Source organism: Gobio gobio, assembly GCF_949357685.1.
Source record: "Gobio gobio genome assembly, chromosome: 13".
Classification (NCBI taxonomy): domain Eukaryota; kingdom Metazoa; phylum Chordata; class Actinopteri; order Cypriniformes; family Gobionidae; genus Gobio; species Gobio gobio.
The window spans coordinates 13438766-13456355 of NC_137106.1; the positions used below are offsets into that span (position 1 = coordinate 13438766).

Genomic DNA, 17590 nt, shown 5'->3' on the forward strand with positions numbered 1-17590 from the left:
GCATGTTTAATATCATTCTGACATGGCAGAATTTTTCTCTGCAAATCATGCGTTTAAAAACAAGGGGGACATAATTTCAATTAATGGGAAAAAGCCATAAAAACCACGCAGCCAAAACCTTCTATTAGAGATTGAGAGAATGACACAACCTTTCATTTGCATGTTAAAACCTTGCTCTTTCACATGTGCCTTTGGTTTCTGATCCCAAATCAGATGCATTTCACACCTGTGGCTGCAGACTCTCAGTCTTTTATATGAGTGTTAATGAGTTACACCCCCCCCCCCCCCAACCCCACACACACACACACTCAAAACACACTCACACACATGCTGAAGTTTCTCTCCAGCAAGGGAGGATACACCTGTCCTATCACACACCTGTTTCAGGCTGGCAGCCAATCAGAGCAAAGAAGGCAACCTGGATAAATAGTGAGACGATTTAGATTCAAATCAAACCACTTCATTTGTCAGGATATAAACACACAGACACACTTTCGACCAGACGTACGCACATCTGGGAGAAGAGACAAGATAACAAACTAAGGATTTTATCACCACTGCCTGTCGGAAGAGTCATGACCAAGGAGATTGAGTAAGTGTCATTATTTGTTACATTTATTTCCATTAGATTTTATGGTCTAGGGCTTTTTTTTTTTGTTGAACACATGCCAGTTTTTTTTTTTTTTTAGATGAAGAGTATACCTTTATTCTTAAAATCAGCCACTGTCTAGACATTTTCAAAAGAGCCGTTAGCGCAGGACTAACAAATGCATTTCGTTTCATATGATTCATCAGATTTTTTTGTGTGGGTTGTGTTATAGTTTGCGGTTTCACCGCTCTTCTCCCACTCTCCCTCTGCTCACGTGTTAACGGGTCCCCACATGAATGAGAACATGAAGATAATTTCTGCTGAAAATTGACACCAGCACCCAAACACGCATTCTCTCGCTCACAGACAGCCTGATGTAACTGTCCTAAGGGCCCGAGTGCATAAAACCAAAAACACATCAGTCTATGTCAGGTCTATGTCAACATGCAGGTGCCTAGAATTCGTAAATAAGGGTATTTATTTAATAGGGATTTTTCCTCATCTGGAAGTTTTCATTTGTTTAAAGGAATGAACGGAAAACGCTCATTCATTAAATGTGAGCACAGGTGCCTAAACAGCTCTGTTTGCACTTCAGCTTACCAAAGCAGACCACCTCATTGCTAATCCTAGTAGTTTGGAGTTCTTTTGAAAGTCCCAAAACAAATCAAACCGTTTGAGGAGTTCTTCAAATCCTTGTCTATTATTTACGGTGCTTGTGTTACGTTAAAATTAAGTTCCTTCGCTTAGGCTTTGCTTCTGACCGTTGATCCGTTACAAGTGTAGGTGAGAAGAGAGAGTCAGATGTTTTGTCTTCACATTTTGTGATGGCATTATATAGGTTTGAAGTCTGACGGCTAGATGAAGAGCAGCTCGCATCTTCACTGAGCATCGTATGCGCACCAGAGGCACATTTTTGTGGCCTTTAAAGCTGTTATTAAATCATTTTGCCATACATCACGCTAGTTACTATGTTGCTGCTCTTGGGAATGCTTGGTGTTTTATCTATGCTGTCTATCCCTAGGGCTCTCATGGTACAACAGAACGAGAGTTTCAACTACTTACGCTATCCGGACAATTACATGATGGACTCTTGGACTTACGAGGACAGGTACGTTTGACCATATCGTTTTTTTGATTTATGAATCCAAATGCTTACACATACAGTGTCAGTAGCATTAGACGGAAGGCAAGACGAATATATGTCACAACAGTGCTAAATCATCCAGATGTAAATGTCACATTTCCCCCATCCAGTATATCGCTAGGTTGAGTAATTTAGCCAAAGATTGTCTGAGGTCAGAGCTGGTTCAGCTTTTAATCCTCTTCTTCAACCCATCCCAAAAACGACTGAGTCACTGCACAGCACCCTTTTGTGCAAGTGAAAAATAGCTATGCCTATAGAGCTCGTTGGTCTCCCTGATGTCAAACCCTGCCGAGAAACTCAAACAGTGAGAAAGAAAAAAAAGAAAATCAGCGTTAGGTAGCAAACAGCTCCCGCCCAGTGTGTTTGGCTTTGCTTTTCACGGAAAGAAAGCTCCATAAACAATGCAGAGATTGAGCAAAGCTTTTATTGACTTTAACACTTTTTTTTTTGTCGGCATTGTTTAGATAGGTAACAGATTCCCTTGTGTAAATAGCATTACGGATTGACTACCATATAATGTACAACTAGAAAGTTCACAATATGTAATGGCATTTATCCCTTAGGACATCCAACAGCTCTTCCCCTGAGCTGGCCACACTGGAGAACGCTCAGATCATGAAAATTCTTTCTGACAATATTCCCTTCAGCCACGTAAAGCAACCATTAGCGGGCACTGACAGCTACCCGGTCAACATCAACAACATCTTGGAGTCCCTCCTCCCTCCACCGTCACAGAAATCATGGCCATCTCATCAACCCTTTCTGGAGGTCACACCTGAGGTTTGCATACACACATTTATATTAATACTATGATACTTTTTATTTAAAAGTATATGAATAATTGTATGTCTTTTTTGTCGTTTCTGAGCCATTACAACAAATCGAAATTCCATGAATGCGTTGTCGTCTATAATTACCATCGATTTATGACACATCTGTTTGTTTTCTTCAAAAAACAGCCTCTTGGCAACAGCAATGCGTTTGTGGGACAGACAAGCCCTGTATACTCCTACCCCAACTCTTCTCCAGACAGATACAGGTGAGACCGGCTTCTTAACTGACGGAGTCTTTTTGACTCTATAAACAAATTTGGGGACTTTATACAAGCTATAAAAAGCGATAGATGTTTTAATTTGACTGTTTTTTTCCCTGCAGGAATGACTTCCAATTCGTTCTAGGCGCCCCACAAGCTTCCCAGCACAAAACTACAGAAATACCCATGGTGTACCTCAACAAGGGGCAGTTTTACCCCATCAAGCTGCAGGGAGTGGACAGCAATGCTGGGGTGTCATGCAGCAAAGTAAAAGTAAGTTATGCTTTCATAAACACACACTGGGGATTCCTAAAATAGCATACTTGTTGGAAATGAAGGTCAGAATTCATGCTTTTCCATGCTCCAAAAAGAAGGAGTAACTAGCCAATTTAGCTTCTTTTTTTGAAGTACAATATTTTGTGGCTTTGTATTCATGACGCACAACAGCAAAGAAGATTCAGGGCAACTGTAGGCCACTCGTATGCCTTTTGTATATAAGACTCTGAACACAGGTGACGGATAAGAAGGTGTGACAGATCGGCTCTTTTGTTTAAAGCATACACTGCTATGGTCAGTGACAAAGCAGAGAGAAAGGGGTATTAGTGTGGTGACATCGCTTGGTAAACCGCAAAAAGACGAGCATTTGTCCTACAGGGAGTCGCCGTTCTCTAAAAACCACAAAGTAACAGGTTCTAATAATGCTTTATTTTTCTTCCTTTATCTCTTTCAGACGGTGATCATGGCTGTGTTTGAGAATGACAAGAGCCCTGAGATGCAGCTGAAGTACTGGAACCACTGGCACGCTCGACAGCCTACCGTCAAACAGAGGGTGATTGATATCGGTGCGTATACCTCACTATTACTCTACCCAAAGAACAGCAAAAAATGCGCAAAAAATCTTACACTGTAAAACCGGATAAGTTGGCAAAACTCCCAAAAAATGGAGGCAGGAATTTTAAGTTAGAAAATGTAAGGTTTAAGTACGCAGAATTTGTAATCATACATTTTGATTGCTCTGCACTTGAAATATTTGAGTTAGCTAATTCATACATTTAGCTTAAAAATATCAATGCATTTTTAGTAGTGGAAACTTAACTAGCTAATTCAATAAATTCCACCTTGGTAATCGGTTACACAATGCTTTGATAGCATTAGCACTTGCTGAATGAGAAATATAATACATTTAATATATATCTGTTCTTAAGCTAAGTTCACGCTCCACTCGTCGTCATGATGGTAACCCTACAAAAAAAACAAAAAAAAAACAACATAAAAGAAACTCTTCTAAACTAGCATAACAAAACATTAAACACCACTAAATCCCCCACTTAAGTTTAATCTTGCACAAAAAAAATATTATATAACACTTAATTTTGGCATTTAATGTCCATTTTAAGTGTCATGGCAAAGCATGCAGGGAAATAGAAATCCCAACCCAGTTTTGGGTAAATTTAAGTTTGTCTAAATTAAAAGAAACAAGTTCATAATACTCATAAAAGTTCATTTGTTTGAACTAATTTGATTAATTTGAGTTGGCTCTATTCAAAGCCATTTTTACAGTGTAATATTTTGTCTATTTCCAGTTAAAATATAAAAAGATTTGTTGAATTACAATATTTTCGATTACCTCATTGGCTACATTTGATTATTTTATATACTGATTAAGAAAATGAAAATGTTTTTTTATTATATACTGGTAATTATAGCCGCACCCACCATTATCTTTAAGGTCAAATGTCATATAAGGTGGAAGGTTTTGATTTATGTGTTTAATTTATATTAATACATTCTTATATATTGCCTCTCAGCTGACTACAAGGAAGTTTTCAGTGGAGTGAGTAATTTGGAAGAGGTTGCTTTCAACGCACTGTCCTTCATCTGGAACACCAATGAAGAAGCAAAGGTACAAACACACACACGCACACACGCACAGATCCATCTGTCACTTGTTTTTGTTAAGTGACGGGTTAAAAGGAGGATCATTTAGAGGAGTGTCAGAGAGCACTGGTATCTACGGCATGCAGCCTCCTTAGGCACCTGTCATCATAGGGAATAAGAGAGAAAGAAAGAAAGAAAGAGGGAGGGAAGGAAGCAAGCAGGAAAGAAGAGAAAGAGAAATAGGGCACATTTCAGCATGCCCCCGGGGTAGTGATGGGTGGGACAACGAAACTCACAGCAGGTGGAGCAGAGACAGAAAGAAAGAATACAATCACTGTAACGCACTTTTATGAACTTAATTAAATGGCAGCAATGTGTTCAAAGTCATTTCTTTAGCTAATAATTGGAATAAACAATTCTTCTGCCAAATATTCATAAGTCTAATGTTAGAATGTTTATGGTTGCCAAGCAATGTAGCAACAACCCTTTTTTTTCCAAATAGAATTGAAATATTTCTAATGTTAATCTGAAAACTCATTCTGTGGGCCAGTGTGTGCCAAATTAATCACCAGCCTTGAGGAACTAGAAAGAAATTTCTGGACATCGGCACATGTTTTATTCCTTCAGTTTATCCATCATATTACTTAGATGATTGTTTTTTTATTGTTTTGCCTCCAGTTCTAACATGTCGGATCACGCCACGTCGTTCTCCATATGGACACTCCTTTTCTTTTGAAATTATTTGGAATTATTGAACAATCATTCATGCCGTATTTGCATATGACACATCTAATGTGTCTTATCCCTGACCCTTCCTTTTATCAAAGCATAGGTTTTTTTTTTTGACAGGCCTACGCATGAACTAAACAATGCATGTTCTTTTACTTTTTCTGTGTTAAATGTACAACTGTGTCATCTTTTTGAGTAACAAAACCCAGCTTCCTAATTTCCTTTCCTGAGATTTCATGCATCCAATGTGTTTTACAGGTGCACATTGGCATCAACTCTCTGAGCACTGACTTCTCCTCGCAGAAGGGGGTCAAAGGTCTTCCTCTGAATCTTCAGATCGACACGTATGATTTCAGCTCAGGGAACAACCGTCTCATTCACAGAGCTGTTTGTCAGGTCAAGATCTTCTGCGATAAGGTGAGCCAGTGCGCAATTATGTGTAACTTTTTTTTATTTATTTTTTTAAAGAAAAATGTATATTTAAAAACTTTTTAAAAATTTGTAAAGCAAAACCCACAAGGGAATCTTATAAGAGGCTTGATGAAAACGAAAACATTAAGATTCATTATCAGGGTGTGCATTAGATTTCTGTCGCTTGTTTGGCTCATCTTGGACTGCGTCATTAACTCTCAAACAAAACATAGTCCTGACTCATGACCTACTAAGTTATTTCCTCAAAGCGGTGCATGTCTGACCTCTGATCTCTTACTGGCACATTTTCAGTTATGCTATAACTGTTTTCACTGAAGCAGAAAAAAAAACCGACTAAAGTATTTGTGATTCTTTTTTTCCTCTCTTTCAATGTCTCTCACCCTCACTCTGTCTGCTACCTCTATCTTCTGATTCCCATTGATCCCTTTTGGTGAGCTGATCAGATAAAGTCATCACGCTGCCTTATCTCCTTAAAGCTCGTTTGTGTGTTCCACGGCGGCCATAGTTATTAGCTGATTGACTGTGTGGGGGCAATGCATGATGGGAAGGTCAGATTTAACACGTCTGACTGGTTTAGCAGCAGAAGGTGATCTGAGTGCATTACTGCATTGCTGTGGTTTCTCTTGCTGGATCAAATGCATATTTACCACACAGCTGGCACCTGAACTAGAGTTGTTCATAAGAAGGGATATAAATAGGGCCTATTAAATATATTTCACAATAAACATTATTATGCATGGAAGGAGAGAAAGAAATTAAGACATTTATAATGATATAATGATATTCCTTACTGGTAATACACTCTAAAAAGTGCTGGGTTAAAAACAAGTGATTTTAACCCAGCGATTGGGTTGGTTTAAGCAAAAATTGAACCCAACCGCTGGGTTAAAACGACCCATTCACTGGGTTAGTCCATTTTCAACCCAACTTGGGTTGTTTTTAACCCAGCATTTTTTAGAGTGTTGTACCTTTTGTTTCTTTTATTTTTATTAAAACCCCCAAGCATCTGTGCAGTTGCAGTGATTTAAGAGAATGGTTTTGTTTTGTGTATTATTGCGTGTTTTACAAGCTGTCCTAATATGCCAGAGCAATTTTGAATTCGCTCAGATTCTAAATGTTTTATTGCTCTCAAATGCTTGCAGGGGGCTGAGAGGAAGATGAGAGATGAGGAGAGGAAGAGAAGCAAAAGGAGAACCAAGACTGTTGCAGACTCCAGCAACAATAGTGAGTGCCATCAGTCACATAATTACATCCTGAGACTCTCAGGGAACACCAAAATTGTAAAGAGAACACAGTAAATATTTCCCCGTTTGGAGCCAATGATGTGTAAAAGAGGGCTCTCAAAACTTTTTCCACCAGGGTCTAGTTTTCATGAATTATGCCTGTATGAACCGTTTTCACTTGTTGCTTTGTTTTATATTAAAACTGTTTTTCTTCTCCTCAGGTTGCAAACAGGCCCTAGTCTCCAGCTCTGTTGGAAAGGACTCTACCTTCTTTAAAACTCTAGAGGATCACGTCACACAACCCGTTTTATTCATCCCAGAGATGCACTTCAGCACTATGCAGCGCTGTGGCCTGGTACGTCTGTCTTTCACGCATACACACACACACACACACACACACACACATGCTCTTCCCTACATCCTAGGATATGCGGCTTACCGCAGCATTGTCGAGTCATGTTCACCAACACCCCGAGGGCTGAGAGTATGGGAAAAGTGTGGGAAAAAATGTGGTGGGAAAGAAGTGGGCTTGGGAAAAAAAAAGAGAGAGAGAAAGTGATCTCGAGATCAGACATGCTAACTGGTGCGCTCCAGAGTTTACACGACAGCGAGCGAAACTCACCTGAGACGGGGACGGCCATGCTGACTGACACCGGGATTAACCCGTGGGAGCTCAAACACATGCGCGCACACACTTCTTCAGAGGGTGTTGAAGATATGCTTTTCAGCTGTGTTTACACAGGCTAAGAGAGGAGGGATGGAGACTGTTCCGACAGGCCTTTTTCCCACAGTCCAGATTTCAACATCATTTCATAACACCCGTCGTTTGGCCTTTTTACACGTAGCCAGAGCCCATATTAATGCTTTTATTAGCAAAGGATTTGGAAATCATGAGATCACCCTACTGCTTTGTTCTGCATTGGCGCAGCTTTTCGCATTCAAGATGTCACTTTGATAATATCGCTATCATGTGAACACGCAAGAGACATTTGAACAACGTTGATTTTATCTGTTTTTTATTGTCCAGGTGCCTCCTGTAAGCCTAGAGGAAATAGACAAGACATCACGGAAACGTACCAACAGCTACCCAGATGGCGGAGACCAGAGCAGCTCCCCTCCGACCAAACAACCCCGCCGGGACGAGCAACAGAGAGGTACGGAAGACACAAGATCTTTCTAGTTACGCAGGAACATTCTCTCTCACTTTGTTTTGCGTTAAGAATCACAGCGTGTTAATAGTCGATTCTTTCTTTTTTCCACAGTTCTACTGTACGTCAGACGAGAGACTGAGGAAGTATTTGATGCCCTCATGTTGAACGCGCCAACCCTCAAGGGCCTGAGAGAAGCGGTGAGTGTCTCAACCTCTCTTTCCGTTACACATATTTGCGAAGGTCTCACTTCGAACCTCGAGAGGAACTGTACCCAAGACGTGACTCATGTCCTCTTTCTGCATTCTCAGATTTCAGAAAAGTACGGTATGCAAGAAGACACCATTGGGAAAATCTTCAAGAAGTGCAAAAGAGGGTGAGCGAGATTTTTTCAAGCTGAACTTCATTGGGCGAAAACGTTTCGGGGACTGTTCGGGGACAGATAGAGGGATGTCGAAACGCTCTTTCAAAGAGATGAACGGCTGTTAAACCCATTTCTTATAATCTGAGCTCCATCTCAACAAGCTGCCAGGAAGCAAAGTCGACAGACCGGGTTGACAGGAGATCTGTAGTGTTTGGAATGTGATGATTGCTGCTCCCCTTCAAAAAAAAGAGGGTGAATTAAAACAAGCGAAACAAAAGGAGGAAGACGGGATGATTTCAACATAGGTAGAATCATCTGACTGCACTGTATGTGTGTGGTTTATGAAGCTCGGAGAGAACCAGTAGAGATGAGGGCTCTGATAAGAAGGCGACACTGGCGTCTGGTTGTGTAAGAGGCACTACGTGCAACCTAATGAGAACATCATTCATCTCTTTGGTTGGTGATCACCCATGACATTTCAGAACACGTGTGGGAATAACTCACCTCAGTGCATCATAAAGTATAAGGCACTGAAATGAAGCGTATAATTATATGGCTGTGTTTCACACGCCTGCTGGAAAGTTTAAGGAGCGTTCGACCTAGATGGGTCAAAGAAACATGTCCAGGGTTTTAAAAGGTATTTTGTCTTAATCAACCTAGCCTAGAGCTGTGTAACTTGGAGCTCGACTTTCCTCAGGCCGTTAGCTGGTGATATGGCTGAGGGATAGGGACAGGTCGGGCCGCATTCTCGCTGGTTCTCTCTCCCCAAACTTCAATCAGACTACCTCCACCCTCAGGGCTGGGAGAGCTGGCACAACCTCGCTCATACACCTGCACGTCGTATACATGTTAGACGGTGGAGACGACTGTTGTGCCAAATAATTGTTTGCGTAAGTCATGAGATAAGGATTTGTGTTTTCAAGGATCTAAATCAGGGTCTGCCCTTAGAGAAGGAATGATGAATGCTTTAGAAGAATGCTTAAGGTGTCTTTCAGCAGTCGGTAGGGCACAGTTCATCTGTACGTCAGTCAGTGTCACTCAACAGTGACTAAAAGAAATAAAGTGGAGTGATGTGCAAATGTCAACGAGCAGGCGTCAGGGTTACAGCGCAGTGGCTTTGAGCAACTTTAGATCGAAAATACGCAGTTTGAATTGAAATGGGAAAAAAGCGTAAGAGCCAATGATTGGATCATTATTGCAGTGATTTTAATCCTCTTTCTTACATCCACAGGATCTTTGTGAACATGGATGACAACATCATCGAGCATTACAGCAACCACTCGGCCTTCCTCATTGAGATCTCTGAAGTTATGATCAACCACTTCCAGGTCACGCTAATGGAGTTATAAAGGACATCATCAACTAGCGAGACCACACCTGGTCCTGCTGGCAGCTTCTCTCTTGCCCTCTCGATCGAAAAAGCACAACTGTGAGCCAGATTCTGCGGTGCCAGAACTGTCGCTATGGAAACAAAAGAGCTCAACTGCCAGTTATATACTTTTCAGTTTCAACAGACATATCAATATCGACCAGTGTAAATACCAGTTACCTCTTTTGTACCTTTTTTTTAATTATTTTATCTACAACTATTTTATAACGCGAGCAATTATGATCAACAAGGTACATTGTACATATTAATTGTAAATAGACATAATTATCATTATATTGTGTGTTGACATGATTTTTAAAAAAAGTTATATGTTATTATTTCAACGATAAACTTGCCTTTTTAAACGCTGCCTCTTTGCTGCTTATGATAGGCCCATCATTTCTTGGTCAGGATGTGAGGCGTTTGTATCGCTTTATGGTTTGCATGTTTATTAATCTTGCCGCGTGTTACTTAAGCATACTTCCAGTCAGGTTGCAGTAACTATCAGCCTTTTAGTTTCACATCTGAAACGCTCCACAAACACACACACACCCACACGAGTGTTTTAGATCTTTAAGTTGCACATTTCCCCCTTAAAGAGCTGTGCATCTGTCAGTGTTTCGATCATCACTTTTTGAAAACTGGCTCCACACATTTCGAATCTTGTGTGGCTGTAACGGTTGTCAGGACAACCGGCCATTTGTCCCCCGACATTTAAACAAGAAAGTTCGGACGAACCACTGCAATATCGAACTTGCCCAAATATCAGATTAAATAATGCTTCATTTTGGGGCTTTTGCTTCACAAAACTTGTACATTTCAAATGCTTTGTAATGCTGTCAAACATTATTGATATACTAAAGCTGTGTTTCCTTTTTTTTTACTGCCTTTGCTTTTGTAAGGAAAATAAAATCAAAAATCCAGAACATATTGGACTGTTTTGTCATTGAATTTCCTTGCGTAAATCAGCAATTCTTGCACAAATTAGGGTGAAGTAAGAAATATGAAAAATATAGCGCAAGTAACTTAGGCCTACTCAAATTCAAGTTCACAAATGGCCACAATCGGCACTTCCCTATTTCATGTGCCTATGTTCACAATCGACCCCGGAAAAAACTTATTTGGCACGTCGCCAATTTCAGTAAAATACAGTCGATTTTCGCTGTAGGCTAAAACATACAATACGCTTCAAACCATTATTCCTGTAAATATGCACTATAAAAGTTTCTTTAACGACACGACAAGGTGATGTAGCTGTCGTGGAAAGAAAATAAGTAAAGAAGAATACCATGCAAATCACAGTGCAATATCGTTCTCCCCTCCGCATATGTTGAAAGTTTATGGCCCACCCAACTCGAGAACGTGGGTGTTAAAATGATCTCAGAGTTTCCCAGTGGTAAATACGACTTAAGAGGGCGATTATGTCCTAATTTGAACTAGGAAACTCATATTTATGATAATTCCGATGCAGTGCAAGATCGATGCAATGCGTCTTAAACAGACTTAATAAAGCAAATATAGTCAATATTCTATGTTTATATGTAGGGTAAGATATGGACACCCACCTTAATATATATATATATATATATATATATATATATATATATATATTGAAGCTTTGGTCTCATTTTAAAGAAGACACTAGGCAGATTATTGTTGAAGTAAAAAGTGAAACCAAAAAAAGCTAGAGAGGTTAAAGTTTATAAAAAATTATTTATGAACATTATTTGATATAAAATATATATTTGATGAAACATGTTGAACTCTAAAACTGCTAGAAAATCAAAGCCATAAATCGAAACAAGTTTCGTTCCAAATTTGAGGTTGATATCTCAAAAAATTAGCTTTTGTTTGGGTGCAAAACCAAATTCTCCAATATTAGATGCCATATTTCTCTCTCAAATATTACAAGCACACACACATACAAACCACACTCTGACATCCATACCAACACTCACACACAATTATAGCTGCATAATTTATCCAATTGGCTCTATTTATGGCTAAATGCATAAATGTAATGTAAATGTCTATAATATCCAGAAGAAGAAAACAGGAATAAATTGACTATTTGCTTTATAGGCCAAAAAGAATATGGTGCCATCTGGTAAAAAACAATAGTACAAATTTAAATTTTGAAGCCTTGCCAACAGAATGAAAGCCTAACAAAGACTGCATCATTTTATAGTTAAATGGCCCTTAAAATTGCCAATTAAAAATTGCAGTTTTAATGGGCTTCATTGGGGACATTTTTTGTCCTTAAAGGGACAGTTCACCCAAAAAATGTTCTGCTTACCCCCAATGCATCCAAGATGTAGGTGTCTTTGTTTCTTCAGTAGAACACAAATGAAGATTTTTAACTCCAACCGTTGCCGTCTGTCAGTCGTATAATGCATGTGAATGGGGTCCAATTCTATTAGAGTAAAAAAAAACATGCATAGACAACTTCAAATTAAACCCTGCGGCTCGTGGCGACACATTGATTTCTTAAGACATGAAACGATCGGTTTTCGTGAGAAACCGAACAGTATTTTTTCAACAGTTATTATTTCACCTATTATCAGATGAATGACATCAGCTCTCCAGACCGCCATAACTTCCTGCGAATAAGGTCAAAATACCAGCGCGATCATAGATATATACATAGATGCCTCATATGTGCCTGCGCAGATCGGTCGAATGAGGAATCTACGTATATATATCTATGATCGCGCTGGTATTTTGACCTTACTCGCAGGAAGTTATGGCGGTCTGGAGAGCTGATGACATTCGTCTGATATGAGGTGAAATAATAATATAAATACTGTTCGGTTTCTCGTAGAAACCGATCGTTTCATGTCTTAAGACATCAATGTGTCGCCACTTGCCGCAGGGTTTAATTTGAAGTTGTCTATGCATGTTTTTTTTTACTCTAATAGAACTGGACCCCATTCACATGCATTATACGACTGACAGACGTCAACGGTTAGAGTTAAAAATCTTCATTTGTGTTCTACTGAAGAAACAAAGACACCTACATCTTGGATGCCTTGGGGGTAAGCAGAAAAACATCACATTTTCATTTTTGGGTGAACTATCCCTTTAAGGTCCTGAGAGGAACTATTTTGTGAATATTGCAAAATAGATTTATTAATGGAAATGGGGGTGAAATAGTAAAATAAAAAAAATTAAAAAAATCACACCTGTGCCAAAATGTATGCAAAATGTAACTAAAAAATGATAAATAATAATAATAAAAAACCCTGAAAAAGACAAAAATGTCAATAAGGGTTAAAGAATGGCTTATTTTGTCTCTGGAAAATAGTGATCTGTGACATTGTATGTTTTTGTGTCTATTTTATAATGAGGGATTTGTGGACACACACACAAAAATTATTTTTTTTATTTTGAAGTGCGAAGGTAAAATTAGACCCTTGGGGTAAGATTCATTATTAATAGATATGATAAAAGACTGGATTTTAAATTAATCTTCGTTTTCTATCCATATTTCCATGTCTCTTTTTCTTTCATCAGATCATCTGGTTCAGCAGGCAGTCTGCATTTTGCAGTCAGCACACGTCGGACTTGCTGTTTGTTCTGTTCTGTTGTGTGTGTGTGTGTGTGAGTCTGCTTAAAAGGATGGGGGTGTATGGAAAGCCTCATATACAAAACTAGAGAGAATCAGAGAATGAGGGAGAGAGAAAAAGGACAGAAAGCACAAGGATTCATCTCAGAATTCACAAAGAGAGCAGCTGAATGATCATTCATTCTTCTCCAGAGAGGTAAGTGGATGACATCTCTGCTATGTGTGATTCCAATAGAGAAGCAGATGACCGCAACATCTCCGGCAAACAAAAACCCGGGTCAGGATAAAAGGTCAATGCACTTATCTTTGCTTTCTCTTTGCGGCATCTGCTGTGAGTAGATTGCAAAAGCCTCATCTTTTTGATCCTTCTCGTGATGGAATGAGTTTATCACGCTGTCATGTTGTTTTTCCAGATATTTAATAACTAGTACGGTTTGAAGACAGCCGTCAAATCTGGCAGGTGCTTTCACAATGTGTGTAGCCACATTTCGTTGGTGTGGCAGATTCTGTTGTGTTTTCATTAAGGTATGGATGCCAGTGCACCCTTTTAAATGTTTGTTTTTCGGTTGCCATGCAACAAAGGTGACTGAAACAGGGAATTAATGTGATGATAGATAGTACTGTACTCCAAGAGCTTGAAGTGATTGACCAATCTGTTGAAACGTACACACACACCCCTTGCGCAGACACATTTGAAGGTGGTATTGTCTAGACGACCAAAAATACACTGCTGCTGTCAAACAATATTGGGTGACTGTGGAAGGTTCATGTATTAAAAAATAACATCAAGTCAATCGCAGGTTCCCTTTTGTCCTTGTCGTCTATGAATGTGTATGTTGGAACAGACATCAGCCCGCTCTCTCGGCGCCCAGATGTCTGGCTTCCTGTCTTAAATGTCCGTAAGATGTGTCCGGTTCGACATTTGCGTCAGAAGACACTCTTCAAAGACTAGCACCTGTGGCTGCGTATAGAACTGTTTCAGATGTACCACAAAAGATGCAACCATAGGATCGTCCAGGTTACTGTCTCTTAGCAACAGCAGGCCATTCACCTCCACTGTGCTGGTTGCCAGGAGTGACGATGTTTCTTGGAGCTCAAAGGAGAGTCAGCGGCTAACAAGACATGCATATACGCACTCTTTCTCTTGTAGATCTAACAGACTGCAAAACCAGGAGTGTATTTCTACCAATGGGCATCAGAGGGGATTTAAATGAGAGCATCTTCTAGAATCTGTCCTTCGGATGCGAGTTGAATGCGTGTAACTGACATTTGATTCTTTTCACCAGGTCTTCGCCGCTGGTTTCACCCTTAGCATCGTCCTGAAGAGCTACACGTCAACAAAGACATGATGCACACGCCGACGTCCATGCTGATGGGAGTGGTGTTCGCGCCCTTGGGCCTTGTGCTGATGTTCACTGCCGCAATCACACCGCAGTGGAGGGAGGGACAGGCGCGGCTAGGTGCTGCAGGGCGGGGCGGGGCAACGGAGCTCCTCCTACTCCGCTCAGACGGCCTATGGGAGAGCTGCCTGCAGGTGGTGCACTCAGAGGTCAAAGAGTGCTGGCCCGTGTCGGGGTCCTACCAGAGGGATGCTCGGGTTCGAATGGTCCAGGGGTTGGTGCTGTCGTCTCTCTTCCTGTGCGGCGCGGGGATCGTGCTCGCCAGCGTGGGGGTCCGCTGCTGGACCGATATCCCGCTCAGGAGTGTAGCGGCAGCCGGTGGCCTGTTGGTTGCGCTGGCAGGCGTGCTCAGTCTGGCTGCGTTAGGAGTGTATACATGCAATCTTACGAAGCTGGGGATCGAGGTGGATTCAACCGTATCGGAGACGCAAGGACTCAACGTACACAAGCCACCCCGACTGACACTACACCCGGCCGGGTCGCTCTACTTTGGCTGGGTGGGAGCTTGGGTCCAGGTGCTGGGAGGGGCCGCACTACTCTTTGGGTTCAAAAGCATGAAGTGTTCATTCTGCCACAAGCAGAGACTCAAAGACAGTGCTGAGATGTATGAGGTGAACTGTTAGACGGGCCGAACACTTATGACAGATGAAGAGACTCTAATGGCGTCCAAACACAATGAGCTTGGATGAAGTAATGTGAAACAATATGCGTGATGTTTCTAAAGAGAAACATGTAAGGGATAATCCATGACTAGCTGTGCATTAAACTATTTTAATGCATGACGTGGAGGCAATTGCCTCAATTAAGTGCATTAAAGTTGTTTAATGCACAGCTAGCCGTAGATTATCCAGCTTATACCATGGTCAATTGCCATTGACAACTTAAAGCTGGTATTGATGTTTGCAGTGCAATATTTCACCGAAAGGGTCAAATTAACAGTTATTTTCAGTCAGTTACAGTTCGTTAGATCTAGCATTCTGCACGCTTTTAATCAAACACAGAGATAAAGTAGTGCGTAAGATTACATTTATTTGAATTAATTATCAAGAGAGAGAGAGCGGGAGAGAGAGATGCGTACCTGCGTCTATTCAGCGTCTCTATATTAACAATGAAGCTGCATGAATGTAATTACCGGCACTTCAGAATAGTGATGTAACCCCCTCGTTGCTGAGAAATGTAATGTAGCGGTTCAGTAGCGAAGCTATTTTATGACTAAAAGTCGCGGGGCAGCGTTGATAACAAGATTCCCTGCTCCTGAATGTTTGTGTGTGTGTGCAGCGCGATCTCCGCTCTCTGTAATGCAAACAGCACATTAACATAGAACAGTGATTAAACTGACTTGGAACTACCTGTGCATTAAATGTTTTTATTGCACACCTTCCAGCCAATCAGAATCAAGTATTTAGACAGACCATGGTATAAATTAAAATGTTATATGTGCAAAACCCGATACCAGAAGCCTTAAGGCCCGTTCACACCATGAACGCTAACTATAAATTTAACGATAACTATTGAACTAACATTGTTTATCAGAAGCATGTAAGTAGTTCTGAAAGGGATTCCATTAATATCGTTCTTCTCTGTCGTTAATTAGAACAATTATTAAAACGTTATAGTTCAAGTTATCATTTTTTTGTGTGAGCAGGCCTTCAGGGCCGGTTCACACAGAATGCGCTTTTGCATTACACTGCAGTGTATTTAATTGTTTTTCTAGGTAAACATTTTCAGCATTTTGCACATGGGCGCCATGCTTTTAAGATGTCTTGTCAAGTTTTGTTAAAGGCACAGTATGTAAGTTTCGCTGCTAGAGGTCGCTTATTTAAAACAAAGGCGTAGCTTGATGATGCCTTCACCTCTACAGACGGTGGAAAATAATTCAACGGGACTCGGGCAGAAATCATATTCATGGATGAGCTGATGTATTAATGATTTATTAACGTTACTGTAGTATGAAGGAACGAGGCCGCTGGATCGTTTACTAATGAGAAACAAGCGTGACACACGGCTCGAAAGCAGCGGAGCTTTTATTATGCTGCAGACGAGCGCTTCCGCTTCTGGTCATGTGTATGTGCGGTAACAGCGCTGTTTTATCATATTAGATACATTTGAGTGTGTTGGGTTATGTTATAATGCTACTCTGTGCATTCACTCAGCGGCTACTATGAGACACTAGTTGCTCATTGCAGTAAGCTAGATCGATATTAGGCATGGTAAAACATGGTACTCGCGGTAAATCATGAAAACGAGATTTAAACAATAGACTAACTGTGTTGAGCTATATAACAATCATTAGTTTTCTGTTGTTGAATGTATCCAAACAGTTGCTCACTTGTCTAATAAAACACACAATATATTAAAGCATCTTTGGTGTTTCCATGGTTTCTACAAAATAAAACCTGAAATCGAGGGTAACGCAGGATTGATGTCATTGACAGGCGATGCACGGACACTGTGCGTGTCCTGGTTAAAATTGCGTATTTCTCTGGATTTAAACATTCTTGGAAACATTTGGGATAATGTAAGTACACAAGTCAACAAAATATATAACATTGTTCTAGTGGTTTGTGGATATTTTAATCCAAAAACTTACATATTGTGCCTTTAACTTCTTGTTGGCATATCGAGACCTTGCGTTCTTTTCCATTCTGCTGCGATGTGTCTAGCGTTTGAAGCACAAAGATGCCTTCCGTGTGAACGGTTCCTTAGTTGCTAAGAC

The 17590-nt window shown here is 40.4% G+C and overlaps 2 protein-coding genes across 3 annotated transcripts; both read left to right on the plus strand.

The window, feature by feature from the left end:
- The first annotated feature begins 458 nt into the window (after positions 1-458).
- On the plus strand, positions 459-10812 carry grhl3 (grainyhead-like transcription factor 3). 2 transcript variants are annotated; one of them, XM_079832582.1, is made up of 14 exons: positions 459-592; positions 1611-1697; positions 2297-2513; positions 2693-2772; positions 2889-3039; positions 3497-3608; positions 4575-4669; positions 5632-5790; positions 6948-7029; positions 7250-7383; positions 8056-8182; positions 8291-8376; positions 8488-8552; positions 9772-10812. In XM_079832582.1, exons 1-14 carry the CDS (start codon positions 576-578, stop codon positions 9887-9889), a joined length of 1530 nt encoding a protein of 509 aa, XP_079688708.1. In that variant the 5' UTR covers positions 459-575; the 3' UTR covers positions 9890-10812. The 2 variants fall into 2 exon arrangements, with proteins under 2 accessions (XP_079688708.1, XP_079688709.1); XM_079832583.1 differs by having other exon boundaries at positions 2381-2513.
- A 2491-nt stretch (positions 10813-13303) lies between these two features.
- cldn23l (claudin 23-like) lies at positions 13304-16278 on the plus strand. The gene has a single exon (XM_079832940.1). It carries the CDS (start codon positions 14820-14822, stop codon positions 15495-15497), a length of 678 nt encoding a protein of 225 aa, XP_079689066.1. The 5' UTR covers positions 13304-14819; the 3' UTR covers positions 15498-16278.
- Positions 16279-17590: the final 1312 nt, after the last annotated feature.